Here is a 17,678-nt window from a genome sequence, read left to right as displayed (position 1 = left end):
GCGTTGGGGGCCGGATGGGGCCGGGGCGCGGCCCCGCCTTGTGCCGGGACCCCCCGCGCCCGGCTCCGCTGCCGCCCGATCGCGCCGGGGCCCGATCGCTCCTTTTCTTTTCTTTTCTTTTCTTTTTTTTTTTTTTCCGGTTTTTTTTTTAAGCGCCAAAACCCGTCCCGCGAAATTCGGATTTCCCGCGGAAAACGCCGCGCGCTGATTGGCTGCCGCCTCCCAGGCCCCGCCCCTTCCCCGCCGCTGGCGGGAGGGGCCTTAAAGGGGCCGCGCGGCCGCGGGAGGGAGGGGACGGGGCGTGGTCCCAGTATGCAAATCAGGGGGTGGAGCCTCATTGAGACCACCTCCGAGGATGAGGCGGGGCGCCTGGGATGGGAGTGGGGGGTCCCTGGTGTTGGGGATCACGGCTAGGATTCATTTTTTGTCATTTATTTGTTTATTTATTTATTTATTTATTAGAGGACACCCCCCCTCAATCTGTTGGGTTCTAATCTGGGGGCCGTGACCCCCCCCACCCCTCATCACCCCCCCTTGCCCATTGTCTCCACATCCCCATCACTCCCCCATCCTCGTTCCCCCCATTTCCCATCATCCCCATCCCCTCATTCCCCTCTTCCCCTATCCCCATCCCAATCATCCCCCATGTCCCCATTGTCCCACCATTCCTGTCATCCCCTCTATTTCCCATCACCCCCTCCATCCTCAGCACCCCCTCCACATCTCTCCACCCTCATCCCCCCATTTCCCATCACCCCCACCCACCCACACCCCCAGCTGCAGCACCCCGGGGTGGGGCAGAGGGGGCTGCATCTGTTTGGGAGACTAAAAATGTTGGGGTCCTCCAGCCAGAGGCTGCCTGGGATCCCCCACCCCGCAGGCAGGGGTCGGTGCTCTTGGGGGGGGCAGGGACCTCAGAGGGGCTCAGCACGAGCAGATTTGGCCCCTGGTTCACTCTCAGAAGTTCACCCAACCCACCACTCAGTGTCACCTGCGTGTCCCACCCAGGATTTCCTTGGGGTGCACCAGGTCTTCCTGGAAAAGAGGAGGGAGAAAGACGAGGTGAAGGGCCCCCACTTTGGCCTATGGGGTATTTCAGGGTGCAGCAGTGACAGAAGTCACTGAGACAGTGGCAAACCCCTGAGTGAGGGCAACTCCGAGACTTACTGGGACCAGTAAAAGGCCACTGAGACACCCCACAGTTTAATCCTGCTGAGGTCCCTGAGCCACAGCAGCTGGTTCCTCTCCATCCTCTGATTCCTCTCCACCACCTGGTTCCTCTCCATCACCTCTTTCCATCACCTGGTTGCCTCCATTCATTCCTCTCCCTCATTCTCCTCTCCAGCATGAGCCAATCCCATGTCCAGGTCTGGGATGGCGATGACCACGTGCAGAGATGGACTTTCTTACCAAGAAGCCTCCTGGAAGACAAACAGACGGACACATACTCCGTGCACGGCCTCTGCTGTGGACGAGGACGGACACCAGACCTCCAGACTCCAACTCAGCTGGAAGGGACACCCAAAAACGTGCCAGGAACATCCAATCTGGGACAGGCATTTGCCTCCCACCGTGCAGGGGCTTTGAGGCACAACAAAAGGCCTGGCAGCAGTGATGCCACCTCGGCTGGGCACCGTGTCCCTCTGCCAGGAGCACGGCTGAGCTTGGCAGCTCAACCCACCCAGACCTTCGTCTTCCCCCCTGCAGGAAGGAGGCAACTGCCATCTCCATCTCAGTGCACAAAGACAAGGCCGTGCCCAGCAGGGTGGATAAATCCATGGGTTTGGCTGCCTTGGGCTGGCTCCAGTGGGTGACCCTTGGAACAGGGACACTGGGGTACAGGGAGGGCCTGGGTTCAGGGGGCTCAGGCTGGCAGGTTGTGCCCCCAACTCCTCCAAAAGCAGAGGTGGTGTTCCCTCACACATCATCAGTGTGGCCTCTCTGGGGCAAGGGCTGTCCCAGAGGGTAGGATGGCCCTCACCCCCTCAACTGTGCTGAGGGAGGAGGAGCCACAAGCATCCTTCCCTCACAGTACCTAATAGACCTCCTCTGGGCCTTCCAGCCATGGCTTTCCACCACCAAAGTCCTCTCCCAAGCCAGAAGCCACAGACTTGTGACACCAGGGCATCCAGAAGGGTGACAGCCACCAGCTTCCACCCTCCAACCCAGAGGGGTTTGGGTTGGAAGGGACCCTAGAGAGCATTTCATTCCATGACATTCCAGAAGTCCAGGGTGACCCTGAGGATGCCCTGAAGCATCCTGACCAGCCCCTTGACCAGCTCCTCACCCTGGGGCAAGGATCCATCATTGCACAGGCCATGGCAGGGGAAGGAGCCAGGAGATCTGTGTTCCCCCCCCGGGGGTCTGGGGAGGGTCTGCACTGCACCCCCAAACCGAGGTGAAGAGGTGATGGTGAAGAACCTTTCCCAGTGCAGATGCAGCACGTGGGAATGGGGGCACCACATCTGAATCTCTGCCCAGACCAAGACGGGGTCACCAGAGGCTTTGGGGTGCCACCTCCCTACTCTTGCTCCCCTCAGGATCTGGAAAATCTTCTGGATATTCAGCTTAGGGATCAGGGACCCTAAGCAGAGGAGATCCCGGTTCTTCCCAAAGGGAACACCAGAGGAGGTGCCGGTCCTTCCCGGCGAGCCGGCCTCTTCCCCCTCTGCCCTGGAGACGGCAGCAGCGAGCCGCGGCTGCGGGGCCCGCATCGCCCCGGCCCCGGTACCGGCATCCCGGGGCCCGTGAGGAGATGCAGGGATGGATGGACACGGGATGGAGGGACACTGGAGCACAAGGAGAGAGGAGCGGAGCCTCGTCCTCGGTGGATTTTAGGGCGTGTGCGAAGCCCCCGGTCCCCCCCGTGACGGAGCCCCGATGTCACCCGTGGGAAAGGGAGGGCGAGGGCGGGCAGGAACACGCAGCGTGGCTGCCAGGACAGCGGATGGTCTCCAGACGGGGTGGGGAGAGGGCAGGAATAGCCCCCACCCCGCCGGAATCCCACGGCACTCCCGGGAGCTCCTGCCAAAGGGGTGCTGAGCCCCCCCCTCAGCTTGGTTTGCAGGATGAGCCCTCCTGGCCTGGCAGTTTGGAGCCACCGGGGTGGAGAGTGCCAGAGGAAATTTAGGGATCCGGAAGGGGGGGGGGAGGTGGAGGTGGGAACACCTTTCCCACACTGGAAACCCCGTGCCTCAGTTTCCCCACTCAGCGCTGGCGTGGGAACTGGAGCAGGGTGGGGTGTGGGCAGTGTCGAGGGTGTTGGGAACACCCCGTGCCAGGCAGGATGGGGTCACCCACTCCCCCCCACCCACGGGGACAGGCCGGGATCCAGCCCTGACACTGTCACTGAGGCCAGAGGAGCTGGAGGGGCTGTGGGATTCCCCCAAAAAAGGAAAGGCTGGGAGCAGCCCCTGGGGCCCGGCGTGGGGGCTGAGGCACTGGGGGGGTTCATGGTTGGATTTGGGAGACTGTGCGTGTGGATGTGTGTCCATGTCGGCTGGATTAGGGTGTGCCTGTGTGCACACGTGTGTGCACGTGTGTGCCCCTGCTGAGAGGGTGCACGTGTGTGTCACAGCCCATGAGAGACAGGTTATATCTATATATAGATATATAGACATATAGACATATAGACATATAGACATATAGACATACAGATATATAGATATATAGATATATAGACATATAGACATATAGATATACAGATATACAGATATATAGACATATAGACATATAGATATATAGATATACAGATATACAGACATATAGATATATAGATATATATATACATACAGACATATAGATATATAGATATATAGATATATAGATATGTGTATGTGTGCACAGTGTGCATGCAAATGTGCATCCATGTATAATTGTCTGTAGACACGTGTGTAGGTGTGTGTAAATAGTCATGTGTGCATACATGCAGACGTGTGAGTGTGCACAGACACGTGTGTCGGTGTCTGTAGGCATGTGTGTAAATGCACATGGGTGTGTGTGAGTACACAGTCATGTGTGCATACATACACACGTGTGTGCACAGACATGTGTGTCCCTGTCTGTAGACGTGGGTGTAAGTGCACAGAAGTGTCAGTGCACACATACACACGTGTAAGTGTGCACAGACGTGTGTCAGTGTCTGCAGGCATGTGTGTAAATGCACATGTGTGTGTACATGCACATATACATGTGTGTAAACGTGCATGAGTGTGCACGATGTGTCAGCAGGCTCATATGTAAGTGCACACACATGTGTGTGCCCAGACACGCGTGTCAGTGTCTGTATCCACGTGTGTCAGCGCACGTTAAGTGCACACAGGCGTGAGTGCACATGTACACATATGTAGGTGTGTGCAGACACGCGTGTCAGTGTCTGTATCACATATGTGCGTGTGAACACACACAGGCACCGGTGTATACCCGCACACGCGTGTCAGTGTCTGTAGCCACGTGTGTCAGCGCACATATGTGCGTGTGAACACACACAGGTACCGGTGCATACCCGCACACGCATGTGAGTGTGCCCGGACACGCGTGTCAGTGTCTGTATCACATATGTGCATGTGAACACACACAGGCACCGGTGCATACCCGCACACACGTGTGAGTGTGCCCGCACACGCGTGTCAGTGCGTGTGCAAGCGCAGAAGCGCACACGCGTGTGAGCACATGTGCACACCCACGCTCAGCCCCCGCGCCCCCCGCCCGGCCAAGGTCACGCGTGTGCCGCATCCGTGTGAGCGCGGCTGGCGGGGAGCCGGCCGGGGGGGCCGGGGGGGGCCAGGCCTTGGCCGGGGCAGCCGCGGGAGGAGGAGGAGGAGGAGGAGGAGGAGGAGGAGGAGGAGGGAAGTGCGGCTCAGACAGCGCGGCGCCAGCAAACACCTGCAAACAGCTCCGGGCACACAATGGCAAATACAGGTGGGAACCGCCGCCTCCGTCAGCGCGGCGATTGCATCAGACTGCGGCGCTTGCCAAGAGGCGAGCGAGCCGGCCCAGGGGCCACCGGCACCGCTCGACCTTCACCCCCCACCCCCGGGGTTAGTTTTTTGCCCTCCTCATCCTCTTTTCTGCACCCCAGCAGTGGAGGCGGGGGGGGGGGGATAAAAGCAAAGCCGGGTTTGCTCATCCAGGGGTGTTTTTCCAGTTCCAGCTGCCCCCCCCCCCCCCGAGGTGAATCCCAGCCCCGGCGGTTATTTTTAGTTGTGGGGGGTTTTTTCCCTTTTTCTTTTCTTTTTATTTCTTTTATTTATTTTTTTTTAAATCAGGGTTTTCCAGGAAAGCATCAGCATTCCACAACGGCCTAGGTAAATCTGCCCCGTGGAGTTAAATCCCATCTGCCCCACGGGGTAAAACCTGTCTGCCTCCGAGGCAAGTCCCAGCCTTGGCAGTTATTTTTAGTTGTGTTTTTTTTCCCTTTTTCTTTACTTTTAATTTTTTTAAAATCAGGGTTTTCCAGGAAAGCATTGGCATCCCACCACAGTCTAGATAAATCTGCCCCATGGGGTAAATTCCATCTGCCCCAGGGGGTGGATTCCATCTTCCCCCCGAGGTGATTTTCCATCTGCTCCCCCCGAGGAAAAATCTCATCCGCCCCGCAGGGTAAATCCCATCTGCCCCCCGGGGTAAATCCCAGCCCTGGCAGCTATTTTTAGTTCTGGGTTTTTTTCCCTTTTCCTTTATTTTTAATTTTTTATTTTTTTTTTAAATCAGGTTTTTCAAGGAAAGCGCTGGCATCGCGCCACAGCCCAGTCCAGGGAGCCAGTGAGGGTCCGGATAAAGCTTGTTCACTCCCCCCCCCCCAGGCCATCCCCAGGGCCTGGGAATGTCAGGGTGGCTGTTCCGGGCAAGGCGCCGGGATCCATCCACGATGGGGGAGGAGGTGACAGCCCTGGGAGGCTTCCCGGGAAGCAGCGCCAAACCCTCACCCTGCCAAACCCCACAGCCCCCGGCCCCGGCCGAGGGAATCCCCTGCCCTGACCCCCGGGAGGGGACAGAGACAGGGGCCACCTCCACTCCCCGGGGGCAGGAGTCCCCTCCACCTCCCCAGTGCCGTTTCCATCCAGAAAGTCCCAGCAGAACTTGTTTCTCCCACCCTGCCAGTGCCTGGCCCCACTTCTCCCAGTAACCCCAGCCCCAAACTGGGCTCGTTAATGCTCCCACGGGTCCAGGATCTCCACGGGGGGATCCACTGGGACCTGGAGCGCTCACAGTGCAGGAAGCCCCACTTTGCAGCTACCGAGGCCCATCCCTGTCCCCTGGCTCATTCCCAGGGCGCTTTTCCCACCCTTCCCACTTGAATCCCTTTGGCACGACAGCGCTGGCGCAGCTGGAGGACCACGACAGCGGGGTGAGCATGGGGACACTCACCCCTAACCCACCCCTCGGCTTTTCCTCCAGAGCCAAGAGCCAGTGAAGATGGCAAAAGCCTATTTTTAGCCTCAGCACAGCAGCAGCTCCGTTCCCAGACACGGAGGTTTCCAGATGGACACCCTCACCTGCCTCCCACCGTGCCCAGACACCCCCTTGCCACCCCACCCCATCCCATCCCACCCCACCCGTGGGTGCCTGAGGGTGCTGCCCTGAGGGAGCCTGGGGACATCAAGCTGGGAGGAGGGAGGAATGTTCCCAGGGGTTGGTGATCCCGTTGGACCAGCTGGTGCTTTTTGGAAGCTCCACGTGCTGCTTTTCCCCGTGGAAATGCCCATGGACGAGGGGGGGTTTGGGGAGGTGCCAGCTGCACCCTGAGCTCATGTTGGCTGTTGTGGGGATGGAGGCCGAAGCTGGTGTCTGTGGGGGAAGCTTTGCATCACCCTGAATCCCAAGACCCTCGTGCCTTCCTCCTCCTCTTCCCAGCTCCCCGTGACGCTGTAGCACCCCAGGGACACCCCGATGCCAAGGGGCAGCACCCACACCATGCAAAGCCAGAGCCCAGGACAGGGGATGGGTGAAGATGATGGTGCTACAGGTGGGGGGGAAGTTAATTTAACTCCATCCCAGGCAGGCCAGCACCTTCCCCAGGGAGCAGGATCCGGCTCCGCAGCTGAGCCGGCCGGGGGTCACATCTGCTCCCGGGCCAAAGGGAAACCGCAGCATTACCCAAGGGGAGGGAAAGGCATTTCTGCTCCCAACACCCCTTCCCTGGGGTGCTGAACCCGGAGGGGGGATCAGGCCAGGCAGAGGGTGTGCTCTGGATACCACCTGGGGAAGCACGGGCAGCCCAGACACCCCCCTTCCCCCGGGGGTGTATCCTGGGGGAACAGCATCACCCCTTCCAGCCCCAGAGCAGCTCAAATCCAGCCCCGGGGCACCAAGCAGCCCTTTTTTGCAGGGCAGAAAGTAGGGGGGGCGTGGTGGAAGGCATCTTTCCCCCCCCTCCCAGGGCTCCAGCTACACCTCCAGATGGTCCCCGGGGCTCAGCAGCGTCTTCACTCCTTCCATATCAGATAAGCAGAGCAGCACCCAAAATAGCTGGCAGCCACCTCGGCCCGGAGCCGGCAGCCCAGGGTTAATTCCTCCCATACCTGAGCTGACATTTCAAAGCTGTTACACAATTACAGAGATTCCTACCCGTAACCCTAGAAGTTCCCATCAGAGTTCGGGGGGCTCCCACCCACAGGGGGCTGTTTTCCCACCCAAGGGTGCACCCCCGGCTCCCTCCAGCCCCAATGATAGGAGAAAAAAAAACAAACACCAAATCAAAACGATTTTTTTTTTATTATGTAAAAATGGTAACTTTTATAAAAAGTTTATAAAGCGAGTACAAGGCATGTTCGCAGAAATTCACCTTCCTGCACAAAAGGTACAAAAAGTTATACTCTAGTATAGAGCTCCACAATACACGAGGCCACGGCCCCAGAGAGTTTGGTTCATACTCGAGGATGTGTGTGTGTCCCCCTCCCCAAAACCCCCCTAAAGATCCCGCCCTCCCCCATCCCATTAAACACCTTTACAAAAAAAGGACTCGCTGCTATAATCCAAAAATATACAGACAACCTCCTCTCTTCATCGTATCAGTCTCATGATTAAAAATATCTCGATTAAAAAGTTCGGGTCCGAAGCCGGGATGGGACGCTGAGCTCCCGGGGGGGTGGGATGCTGGCGGTGGAGGGCTGGGGGGGTCGGGACCAGCCGCTCCCCGCCCGCGGTGCCCGGGCCCGGGGGAGGCGATGCCGGGGCCGGTAGGTCGCAGACAGCCCGGCGCCACGGAGGAAGCTGCTATTTACCTCCGGCTGATAACGAACCAGGAACCGACACTCGCTGCCTGTTTGCTAATTGGCACCGGGAGGGGAGAGAGAAGAGGGGGAGGGAGGAGAAAAATAATAGAGATAATTAGTGTGGTGATAAGCGGGGTTGGGGATGGGGATTTGGGAAGAGGGGGGGTGGGAGCCGGGGGACCGCGTTGCTCTGGGCGCATACGGGTCCCCTGGGGATGCCGGGGGGTGGGTGGGTGATGGTGGGGGACGGGGGTGCGGGTTGGGAGGGGATTTGGGGGGGCTGGATTGTTGGGGTCGGTATCAGTCTGCTGGGGATGCCAGGGGGGGGGTGGGTGATGGTGAGGGACAGGGGTGCAGGTTGGGAGGGGATTTGGGGGGGCTGGATTGTTGGGGTCGGTATCAGTCTGCTGGGGATGCCGGGGGGGGGGTGGGTGATGGTGAGGGACAGGGGTGCAGGTTGGGAGGGGATTTGGGGGGGCTGGATTGTTGGGGTCGGTATCAGTCCACTGGGGATGCCGGGGGGGGGGTGATAGTGGGGGACGGGGGTGCGGGTTGGGAGGGGATTTGGGGGAGCTGGATTGTTGGAGTCGGTATTAGTCCCCTGGGGATGCCGGGGGGGGGGGTGATGGTGGGGGACGGGGGTTCGGGTTGGGAGGGGATTTGGGGGGGCTGGATTGTTGGGGTCGGTATCAGTCCCCTGGGGATGTCGGGGGTGGGTTGGGGGAGTGGACTGGGGTGCGGGGGGGACATGGGATCGCTTTGGTGGGGCTGCTCTCGGTGCCCTGGTGATGTTGGTGCTGGGGGGCCGGGACGCGATTGCAATGGGGTGTATGGGAAGGACTGGGGTGCAGAGGGCGGCGGGGGGTCGGTGGGGACACTCACCTGATGGAGGAGCCGTTAGTGACACAAACTTCTCTCGTCTTTGGAGCAGAGCTCAGAAGCGAGTTCGGCCGCCTGCGGAGAGACGGGACACGGCTTAGGGTCACCCCGGCGGCGAGTGATCCCCATTCCTCCCCCTTCCCCAGCGCACCAGGACCCCCCCAACACACCCAGGACCTGCCTCCCCCCTCTCCCAACATGTATCCCCCTCCAACTCAACATATCCCCCCTCCCCAACATATCCACTCCCCCAGCCCAAACCAGCCCTTACCTTAAGGGAGAACAGCGTGGCCTCGGAGGAGGGGTCGCGGCCCTTGGCCCCCTCCTCCAGCACGATCTGGAGGTCGAAGATGTAGTCGATGACGTGCTGCAGGATCTCCACCTGGCTCACCTTGGTGCCTTGCGGGATGCCCGGCACCAGCTCCCGCAGCTTGGAGTAGCAGTCGTTCATATCGTACAGCAAGTTCATAGGCTCTTCCAAGGCCGGGCTCTTGTTGTGGCTGCCCCGGGCGATGGCAAAACTCTGCTCCGAGAGGCAGCAAACGGCCTCGTAGCAGCTCCGCACGGAGCGCACCGGGCTGATGGCTTTCATGCTGGGCTCGGAGCTGGGCTGGGGGCGCAGGACGGGGGGTGCCTGGGGGTTGTCGCGGCGGCTGTGGCTCTGCTGGGACCTCCGAGCACCGGGACCACCAAAGCCTAGATCTTTGAGCGCCGCGATTGTCACCCCCTTCGCCTCGTAATTCTCAGACCTCGCTGGTGGACTGGGGAGGGAATGGCCCCGCGCCGCCCTTTATATAGACAGCGAGGCTCGGTCACACCTCCTGTATTAAAATTGAATCAAACCCCACCCTTTTCTATGTAAAATAACAACTAAACCGCCCCTTTTATTGTAAACTAAGGCCTAAACCCCGCCCCTGCATGTTAATGAAGTCTCAGCCCCCGCCCCTGTATCTCAATGAAGCCTTAAACCCCCTCTGCCTCCCCCCCACTGCCCCCCAAAATTGACCCTTGGTGGCCGGAGTGGCCCCACGGGGGGTGACACGACCGCGCGGGTCCCCCACTCCACAGCCAGACCCCCAAACCCACCCCCTTCGCGGGGGGATTCCCCCCTAAACCCCTCGGACACCCCAACCCCAGCGCCCCCCGAGTGCCCCCCTCTGCATGCCAGTGAATCCCCCCTATTTTTAGGCAGGACGATGGGGGTTCCCCCCCCCTCCAACCTCCCAGTTTTAAGGAAATTAGTGCCGCCCTGTTCCTCAATCCGCTTCTCATCTGACCTCCAGACTTTCTGGCGTCAGGAATTATCTTGTGACCAGCAGAAAAAAATTAATTGCGGTAAAACTGAGGTTACGATGGAGAAACCAGATTTAGGTCAGCGCCTGCGAGAGGCCTGGAGGGTTCTTTTATTTTGGAGGGGGGAAAGAGGAGATTTATAGGCAAGGGGGTTATTCCAGTAGAAGTGATGAGGGGGGGATGAAGGAAACCCCCCTCCCGAACCATGGCTGCCTCAAAACTTACAGAATCCGAGAATATCCGTGGAAAAAGCCCAAAGCTGGAGCGATGTGGGGTCCCCACGGGTGTCAGCGCAGCGGGTGGCACATGGAGGGGTCCCGGGGAGGGGGGTGACAGCCCCCAACACCCAGATTGTGAATCCTTATGAGCCCAAGGGGCAATCCCCCCCTTCCTAAACACTGATTTCTGCAGGCTGTAGTTACGGGGGACGTTCTGAGGGTTTGCTTCTGGAAGTGCAGGAAGGGGATGTTACTGAGAGGGTGGGGGGGCACCCTGGGACCCTGCTCGGCCCGGGGGTCCCAGCTAATGAGGGGTGCAGGGGGGTGGGGGGCAGAGGCACCTGGACCAAATTACTCCTGCCCACAGCAGCAATTTATTCCAGATCTGCCCAAATCCCAGTTCGGTGGCGCTGGGGGTTTCTTTCCCTCCTTTCCACCCCTCCCCAAAAGGGGTCTGGAGGCCACAGGCTGAGGGGGGGGCACCCACCCTCCCCGAGTCTCCCCCAATCCGTGAGTCTTTCAACAGCCCCCCAAAAAGACCTTCAAAGCAGCCTCCAGTTCTTTTTGGGGTTGGATTATTTTTTATTTCTTCCTGCCCCCCCCCCCCGCCCCTCCAGCCCCACCTCGTTATGAATTTCCTGGGAAATCGCCTCCGTGTGAAGGGTGGCAGCTTGGGAATAGACATAATTACCCTCATTAACCTGCTTGGGAGCAAGAGCCAGCAACCCAGAGCCCCCCCCCTAAAAATAAGAACAAACCAAAATTAAGTTAAAAAAATTATTTTCAGAAATTAAACAACAACAAAAAAAAAAAAGAAGAAACGTAAAAGTCAACGAAATTCCCAAAAATTTAAAAAATGTTTACAAAACATTTGAAAACTCTTTTCAAACCACATAAACGCTTTTTAACGAGTTAAACGACACCCCCCCCCCCCACTGCACAACCCCCGCTTATTCCCATAGACACCCCCCCCTTATTTCCCAAGGGATGGGGGGGGCTGAAAAGCTGCAGAGGGGTTGTGTGGGGGGGGGGGGGGGGGGTTGAGCTTTTGTTTGCAGGGGGGTTTTGTTGGCGGCGGTTCCCACAGGCCCTGCCTGGGCGGCGGGACCCGCTGCCTTTGCCCAGCTGTGGCCCGGGCCCTCCAGCTGTGTTGATCTAACTCCCGGCCCCAGACAGCCTGGCGCCAGCCCTGCGCACGTCATGCATTCACACAGGGATGCGTGGCCAAGGCAACCTCCCCCCCCCACCCCCTCCCCGCCCCGCACAACCTCCTTTCCCCCCCCCCCCCCTTCCAAACCACCGCCACCACCGCCACGGCCAAATTCCGGGGGGATTCATTCCGATCCTGGCGTACCCCAAGTGCGCAAAAGGCTGGGAGCGCCGGGATGTCTCTATGGGATCCCCCCTACTTTGTGTCGCCCCCCTTCCCCCTCCCCGGCTGCGTCGCTTTGGGGGGTGTGTAGGGGGGTGTGTGTGTAATTTTTAGGGTGCTGCCGCCCCGTCAGCGCCGGGTTTGGGGGTGTCCTCGCAGCGGGGGGGGGGGGGGGGGGGGCGGATTTCTTGGCGTGGAGGAGGGAAAAGGGGGGGAGGAAGGGAGCGGGAATGCTCCGGAGCGCGATGATTTCATGGTGAAAAGGGCCCACACCGGGTGCTTTATTGAAAGAAAAGCTAAAAGGAGCAGGAGGAGAAGCGGGAGCTGGGATTATCCCACCTCGGCGAGCCCCCCGAAATGATACAAAGCCTTCCCAAGTCCCCCGGGAGGAGGTGACCGTGTCCCCCCCCCCTCCCCTTACAGCTCAGCCATTGCTCCCCGCAACCTTTCCCCCTTTCCCTGGAACAGGATCGTTAATCCCACGGGATTTGCCCATGCCGCAAATACCTGTGGAGGTCCCCGCGGCTCGGCGGGGGGGGGTGTGGTTCAAAAGCAGCTGTACCCCCACCCCAAAAATAAAAATCCCTCCCCCTTGGGCTCGGGTTTGGTTTGATATATTTATTTTTTTTTCCTGAAATAAGTCAGTACAGGTGGCAGGATGTGAGGGATGGAGTGGAAAGGGCCGGATTCAGCCCGGCTGCCGCGGGGCAGGGAGGGCGAGCGTGGGGGTCCCGGTGTCCCGGGGGGGACAACACCGGCCTTTTGGGAGGAATTTCTTGTGTTTTGGAAGCTGGAGGCTGCCTGGAAGCGCTGGCTGCGGGGAAGGGATTTGGACGGGAGAGGGAAGGAACGGAGACGTGGCAGAGCGCCCAAGGCAGCTACAAAGGGAAGGGCTCTTCCCCAGGGGTCATCTGGATTCGCTTTCAGACGGGCCTGGGGTATAAATCCCGGCTCCCTGGGATCTTCAGAGACCCTCAGGATCCTTCAGGAGCGAGGGAGGCTGGGGGACCTGGCTGGCTGTGCTCAGGCTCGGCGCAACGTGGGAGCAGGAGCTCAGGGATGACTTTAATTCGCTGGTTTTTGGAGATGCTTCAAGCCAACCCCCCAGCCCGGGCACCCCCGTGGCACAGCGTGGCATGGCAGCGATCTCAGGGAGCTCTGGTGCTGGAGAGGAAATCCAGGTGGATGCTTAAGAGGAAGAAGGGATTCTGGCTTCTCAAACGGGCTCTGGGATCCACTTCCCACCTCGTCCCCAGGGCCGTGCCCGGAACGGGGAGGCAGCCCAGTGACATTTAGTGATTCTACTCCTACCCAGGTGCCAACACTCCTGACACCCCAGTTTGTGCCCCCGGATGGGCAGAGGGTCCGGGATGGGCAGGGACAGGCAGGGATGGGCATTGTGGTTCTACTCTGGCCATTGGTCACATGAAGAAGGTGCCAAAACCCTCTCCCTGGAGTCCCCATGGCCGCAGTGACACCCCATCCTGAGCTGTGATGTCCCAGATTTGGGGGTTTTTGTTCTAAATTGGAGCTGGCAGATTTGGGTGGACATCAGGGTCTGCAGCTGATGGAAGGAGCCTGGCCCAGCCACCCCCACCTACTCTGTGCCTCAGTTTACCCCCTTGCCCACCACAGGGACCTGCCACGAGAGCCAGACAGTGCTGGGGGCTGCGGGATGGGCCACGGACGGGGCTGGATACACAGGGAAATGGGGGAGAAATTAGGGGACACTGCTGGGAATGGGCACCCAAAACAGGGCAGGGAGCCCCCCCTCCCCCGAGCCCTGTCACCAGGAGACCGGATCCTGCCCTGGGGAATGTGTGGCTGTTTGTGCAGAGGATTAGTCCCAGGGACCCCCCTCGGCCCCGTGCCCGAGGCAGGGACAGTGTGTCCCATCCCAACGAGCCTGGAGGCAGCGCCCGGCACTGCTGGTTGTCATCGGGGACCAGAGTGAACACAGCGGGGCATTCCCGTGTTCCAGAGCACCCAGGGAAGGGAGAGGAGCCCTCCCATCCCTCTGATCCATGACAGGAACCGTGGCCAAGCTTCTCAGCTACCGCCCGTGCCTCAGTTTCCCCACATCTCCTTCCATTCCAAGCCCAGCCAGGAGCAGAGCCATGAGTCCCTCAGCACTGACAAGAGCCAGAGGGAACCACGTATTCCCGTGGGGAATCAGAGCTGCTTCTCCAGGGCGAACCCTGGGCACCCCCATCTCCCCGCAGGGGAGAGGCCGGGACACTCGGAGCATCCCCGGGTGGTACCCGGAGTGGGGCCGGGGGGTCCCACAGGCCCGGGGGGCGTCGGGCGGGCGGCAGCCGCTGTTCCCAGCGCCGGGATTCCCCGCAGCTGCTTCCTGCCCGTCCTATCTCACGGGCACATCTGGGGGAGCCGGGAGCGGCCGCCCCGCCGGCGCTTCCTGCGCTGCCCCCCCGGCCCCGGCCGCCGTTCTCACGGCCTCCCCCCAGGGCCAGCCGGAGCCCCCCACTTCCCCTCCCCACGCCTGACACCACAGCAGCCCCCCCCGTGTCCCATCTGCACCCCTGGGGGGTCTTACCCCCCCCTTGACCCTTCCGGGCATCCCCAGTGTTTTGGGGGGAGTGGAGCATCACACCTCCATGTCACCCCAACAGGGTGACACCCCCCCCCCGCCCCCCAGGCCCTATGGGGGTCCATGGGCACACGTGGGTGCCCCCGGCAGGGTGGGGGCTGAGGTGGTGTAGGATGCACCCCCAGTTTGGCGCTCAGCCCCCCCCCTCTCCCCGCTCCTCCCCCTTCTCTCTCCACCCCTTTGATTCCTCCCTCCCCAAATTGCATCCCTCATTTCCCCTACAAAAGGAGGAGGAGGAGGATGGCGCTGGAGGGTGTGAAGGCTGCAGGTGTGAGCATCCTGCCCCCCCCCCTCCCCCCCGGTCGCTGCAGGTGTGGGGACACTGGGGTGACTCAGAGGAGCCCGGGCCCCGCTGTCACCGCTGGGGTGATGAGTGAGGCACCTCCTGCCTCCCACGATATCCTCCCGGGGCCGGGGTGCGGCGGCGGGGGGGGCAGCGGGCACCCAGACCTGGCACCGCCCTCGCCACAGCCCCCCCCCCACGTGGGGAGCTCCTGCCTGGAGAGGGGAAACTGAGGCACGGGGGGAAGAGGAGCCCAGCCTGGGTTTTGGGGGGGGTTGCAGGTCCCTGGAGGGGGTTTTGCTGTTCCCTGCTGTCCCCCCCCAAATCCCTCCCTTTCTCAGCCCCCCCCAAATTCCTCCCCCTGGGTCCTGCCACGCTGCAGGATGTGGCTTTGCCAGGCTGCCTCGTTACACCCAGAGACCGTTACAACTCATCACACCCCCCACCCTGCGCTGCCCAGCCCCAAATCACACCAGCCCCAGCAACCCCTCACCCCAGAAAACCCGACACACCCCTCCAACACCCTAAACTCCCCCCAGATCCTCCCCAAAACCCAGAACACGAGCCTCTGGCCCAGCCATTCATCCCCACTAGCCCCGGAAACCCACATCCCTCGGCGTTGCATGGAACGAACCCCCCCATGGAAAAACATGGAGGGGGGGGAGTAGAGATGTTTTATCTCGGCCCCCATCGGCCCCTAATGAGGCAGGTTTATTTTTAGTGGAGGTGAAAGCCGGAGCCACCAGCTCAAGAGCTTTTTCCACTCACATCTGCATTTGTACAATTTGGGTTTCCTGTCGTGGTTTCGGCGCTTTTCAAACCTGCCCGAATTGTTATTTTCTTCACTTCTTCACTTCTTCGGTGAAGAAGCCCCACAGATCCTTCCCTCCCCTGGTATAAATATCCCACTGACGTCCCCTCTGTGACTCCCTGCTCATCCAGCCCCTGCCACCCCGATTTCTTGGAATGGGATCCGAGCATCCCCCAGGCATTGGGATGCTGGTGGAGGTTCAGGCTGGACCATGTAATTCCTGGATTTGTGTCTTTCCAGCCCTGGATTGTGCCTTTCCAGCCCCAGCGTGGGATGAGAAGCCATTTTGCAGACCCCGAGTGGGGAAACTGAGGCAGGGATGGGTGTCAGTGCTGGGGACCCCCAACCTGGTCACCCCCAGGGTTGTGTGGCCGCTCTGGGGTTGAGCTGGAGACATGTCAGGCAGAAAAGTGGGCAACAAAAGGGTTGTGCCCTCCCTCTGCTGGGAACCCAGTACATGGGGATGGGCTGAGCCCGGCCCGACTCATCCCAGCTGTGCTGGGGGACGGGGTGGGTCGGGGGGGGACAGCTGGGTGTCCCCCCACTTCCTCTGACACATAGTTTCCATCTGCCCAGAGCAGGTGCCAGGTGAGGGGCAGCAGGGGGGTCAGGGAGGGCCCCCTCATCTCCTCTCCTCAAGCCACATCCCTGCAGGGCTCTGCAGGAAAGGGGGGACATTCCCAGTGCTCCTCCAAGCCCACGGGAGCTGTGGCTGCGCAATCCAAGGACCCTTGGGAGCGGCCAAGCTGGGGGTTCCCATTCCCAAAGCCCAGCACTGTGACTGTCCCTGCCTCAGTTTTCCCACTCACAGTCTAAAAAGCAGCTTCTCTTGCACTTGCTGGGGATGAAAACCACAGTCCAGGGCTGGAATGATGTGGTCCAGCCCAAACCTCCACCAGCTTCTCCATCCTTTGGCCCTTCTCCTTGTCCCGTCAGTGGCTGGGGAAAGGAGTCCAGGGGGTCCCAGGGGAACGACCCACAAATCCTGACATTTGGGCACCCCCATCCCAGCCATCCCCTGTCATCATACCCCACCACGTGTGCCCACGGCCTCTCCAGGACCATTCCATGGGATGAGGAGGATGCTGGGGCGTGAGGCTGAAGGCCAGAGTGCCTTGTCCCCTGTCCCTGTGCCCAACTCCCTCTGCAGGGCCGGGTGCCGTGGCAGCTGCGGGGCCAGGTGCAGGAAGCCGACCTGCACTCGCTTTCTCTCTGCGTTTAGTTTTTCACTCTCTGGTGACCCCGGGGAACTTCACTTTTCTGCAAAAATGTCCCTCTGTGTGTCATCTCCTGTGGAGTTGGGGACAAGCCCCATACCGAGCTCAACCCCACGGGGACGTGATGGCGCCTTGTGTGCCCCCATCCCTGGAGTTGTGGGGACAGCCAGCACCCAGTGGGGACACAGGGGCAGGAGGTCACGGCACGTGGCACCTGTGCGTGCACATATGTGAGTTGTATGTGAGTTGTATGGCCCCGCACACGTATGTAGGTGTGTGTAGGTGGCCTGTATGTCCCTGAGCGCGCCCACGCTCGTCCCCTCTGTCCCCGTGTGCCACCCGCACCCGTACGGGCCGCGGGGGCCGTGTTTGGGGTGCGCGCGTACCGTATGTACGGCTCGTACCGTAAGTACCGTATAGGCGCGCATCCGCTGCGCCGCTGCTGCCCCCTGGCGGGCGGGAGGAAGCGCGGCCCCGCAGCGCCACCTGGCGGGAGAGCGGGGAACTGCAGGTCGGACACACGGACAGGACAGACGGACACGGGGACATGGGGATACAGGGATACGGGGACACGGGGATACAGGGATACAGGGATACAGGGACACACGGACAGGACAGACGGACACGGGGACACGGGGATACAGGGATACAGGGATACAGGGACAGACGGACAGGACAGACGGACACGGGGACACGGATACGAGGATACAGGGACAGGACACAGGGATACAGGTACACACGGACACACGGACAGGACAGACGGACACGGGGGCACGGATAC

General features: G+C 60.4%; 1 protein-coding gene across 2 annotated transcripts in view; it reads right to left on the bottom strand.

Annotated features, from left to right (window-relative positions):
* Positions 1-7,697: 7,697 nt before the first annotated feature.
* Positions 7,698-17,678, bottom strand: part of ID3 (inhibitor of DNA binding 3, HLH protein) — a 16,837-nt gene continuing 6,856 nt past the window's right edge. The window contains exons 2-5 of one of the 2 annotated variants that reach the window (XM_032710066.1): positions 10,888-10,891; positions 9,367-9,828; positions 9,099-9,170; positions 7,698-8,270 (exon numbers count right to left, since the gene is read on the bottom strand). In XM_032710066.1, coding sequence (XP_032565957.1) covers positions 9,114-9,170; positions 9,367-9,687 — 378 coding nt within the window. In that variant the 5' untranslated portion in view covers positions 9,688-9,828; positions 10,888-10,891 and the 3' untranslated portion in view covers positions 7,698-8,270; positions 9,099-9,113. Of the gene's footprint in view, positions 8,271-9,098; positions 9,171-9,366; positions 9,957-10,887; positions 10,892-17,678 lie in introns of those variants that run through there. The other variant, XM_032710065.1, reaches the window with a different exon arrangement.

The sequence above is a fragment of the Chiroxiphia lanceolata genome, chromosome 24 (genome assembly GCF_009829145.1).
Source record: "Chiroxiphia lanceolata isolate bChiLan1 chromosome 24, bChiLan1.pri, whole genome shotgun sequence".
Taxonomy (NCBI): domain Eukaryota; kingdom Metazoa; phylum Chordata; class Aves; order Passeriformes; family Pipridae; genus Chiroxiphia; species Chiroxiphia lanceolata.
The sequence above is the reverse complement of the archived record's forward strand: the minus strand, read 5'-3'. Positions and strand labels throughout refer to the sequence as shown.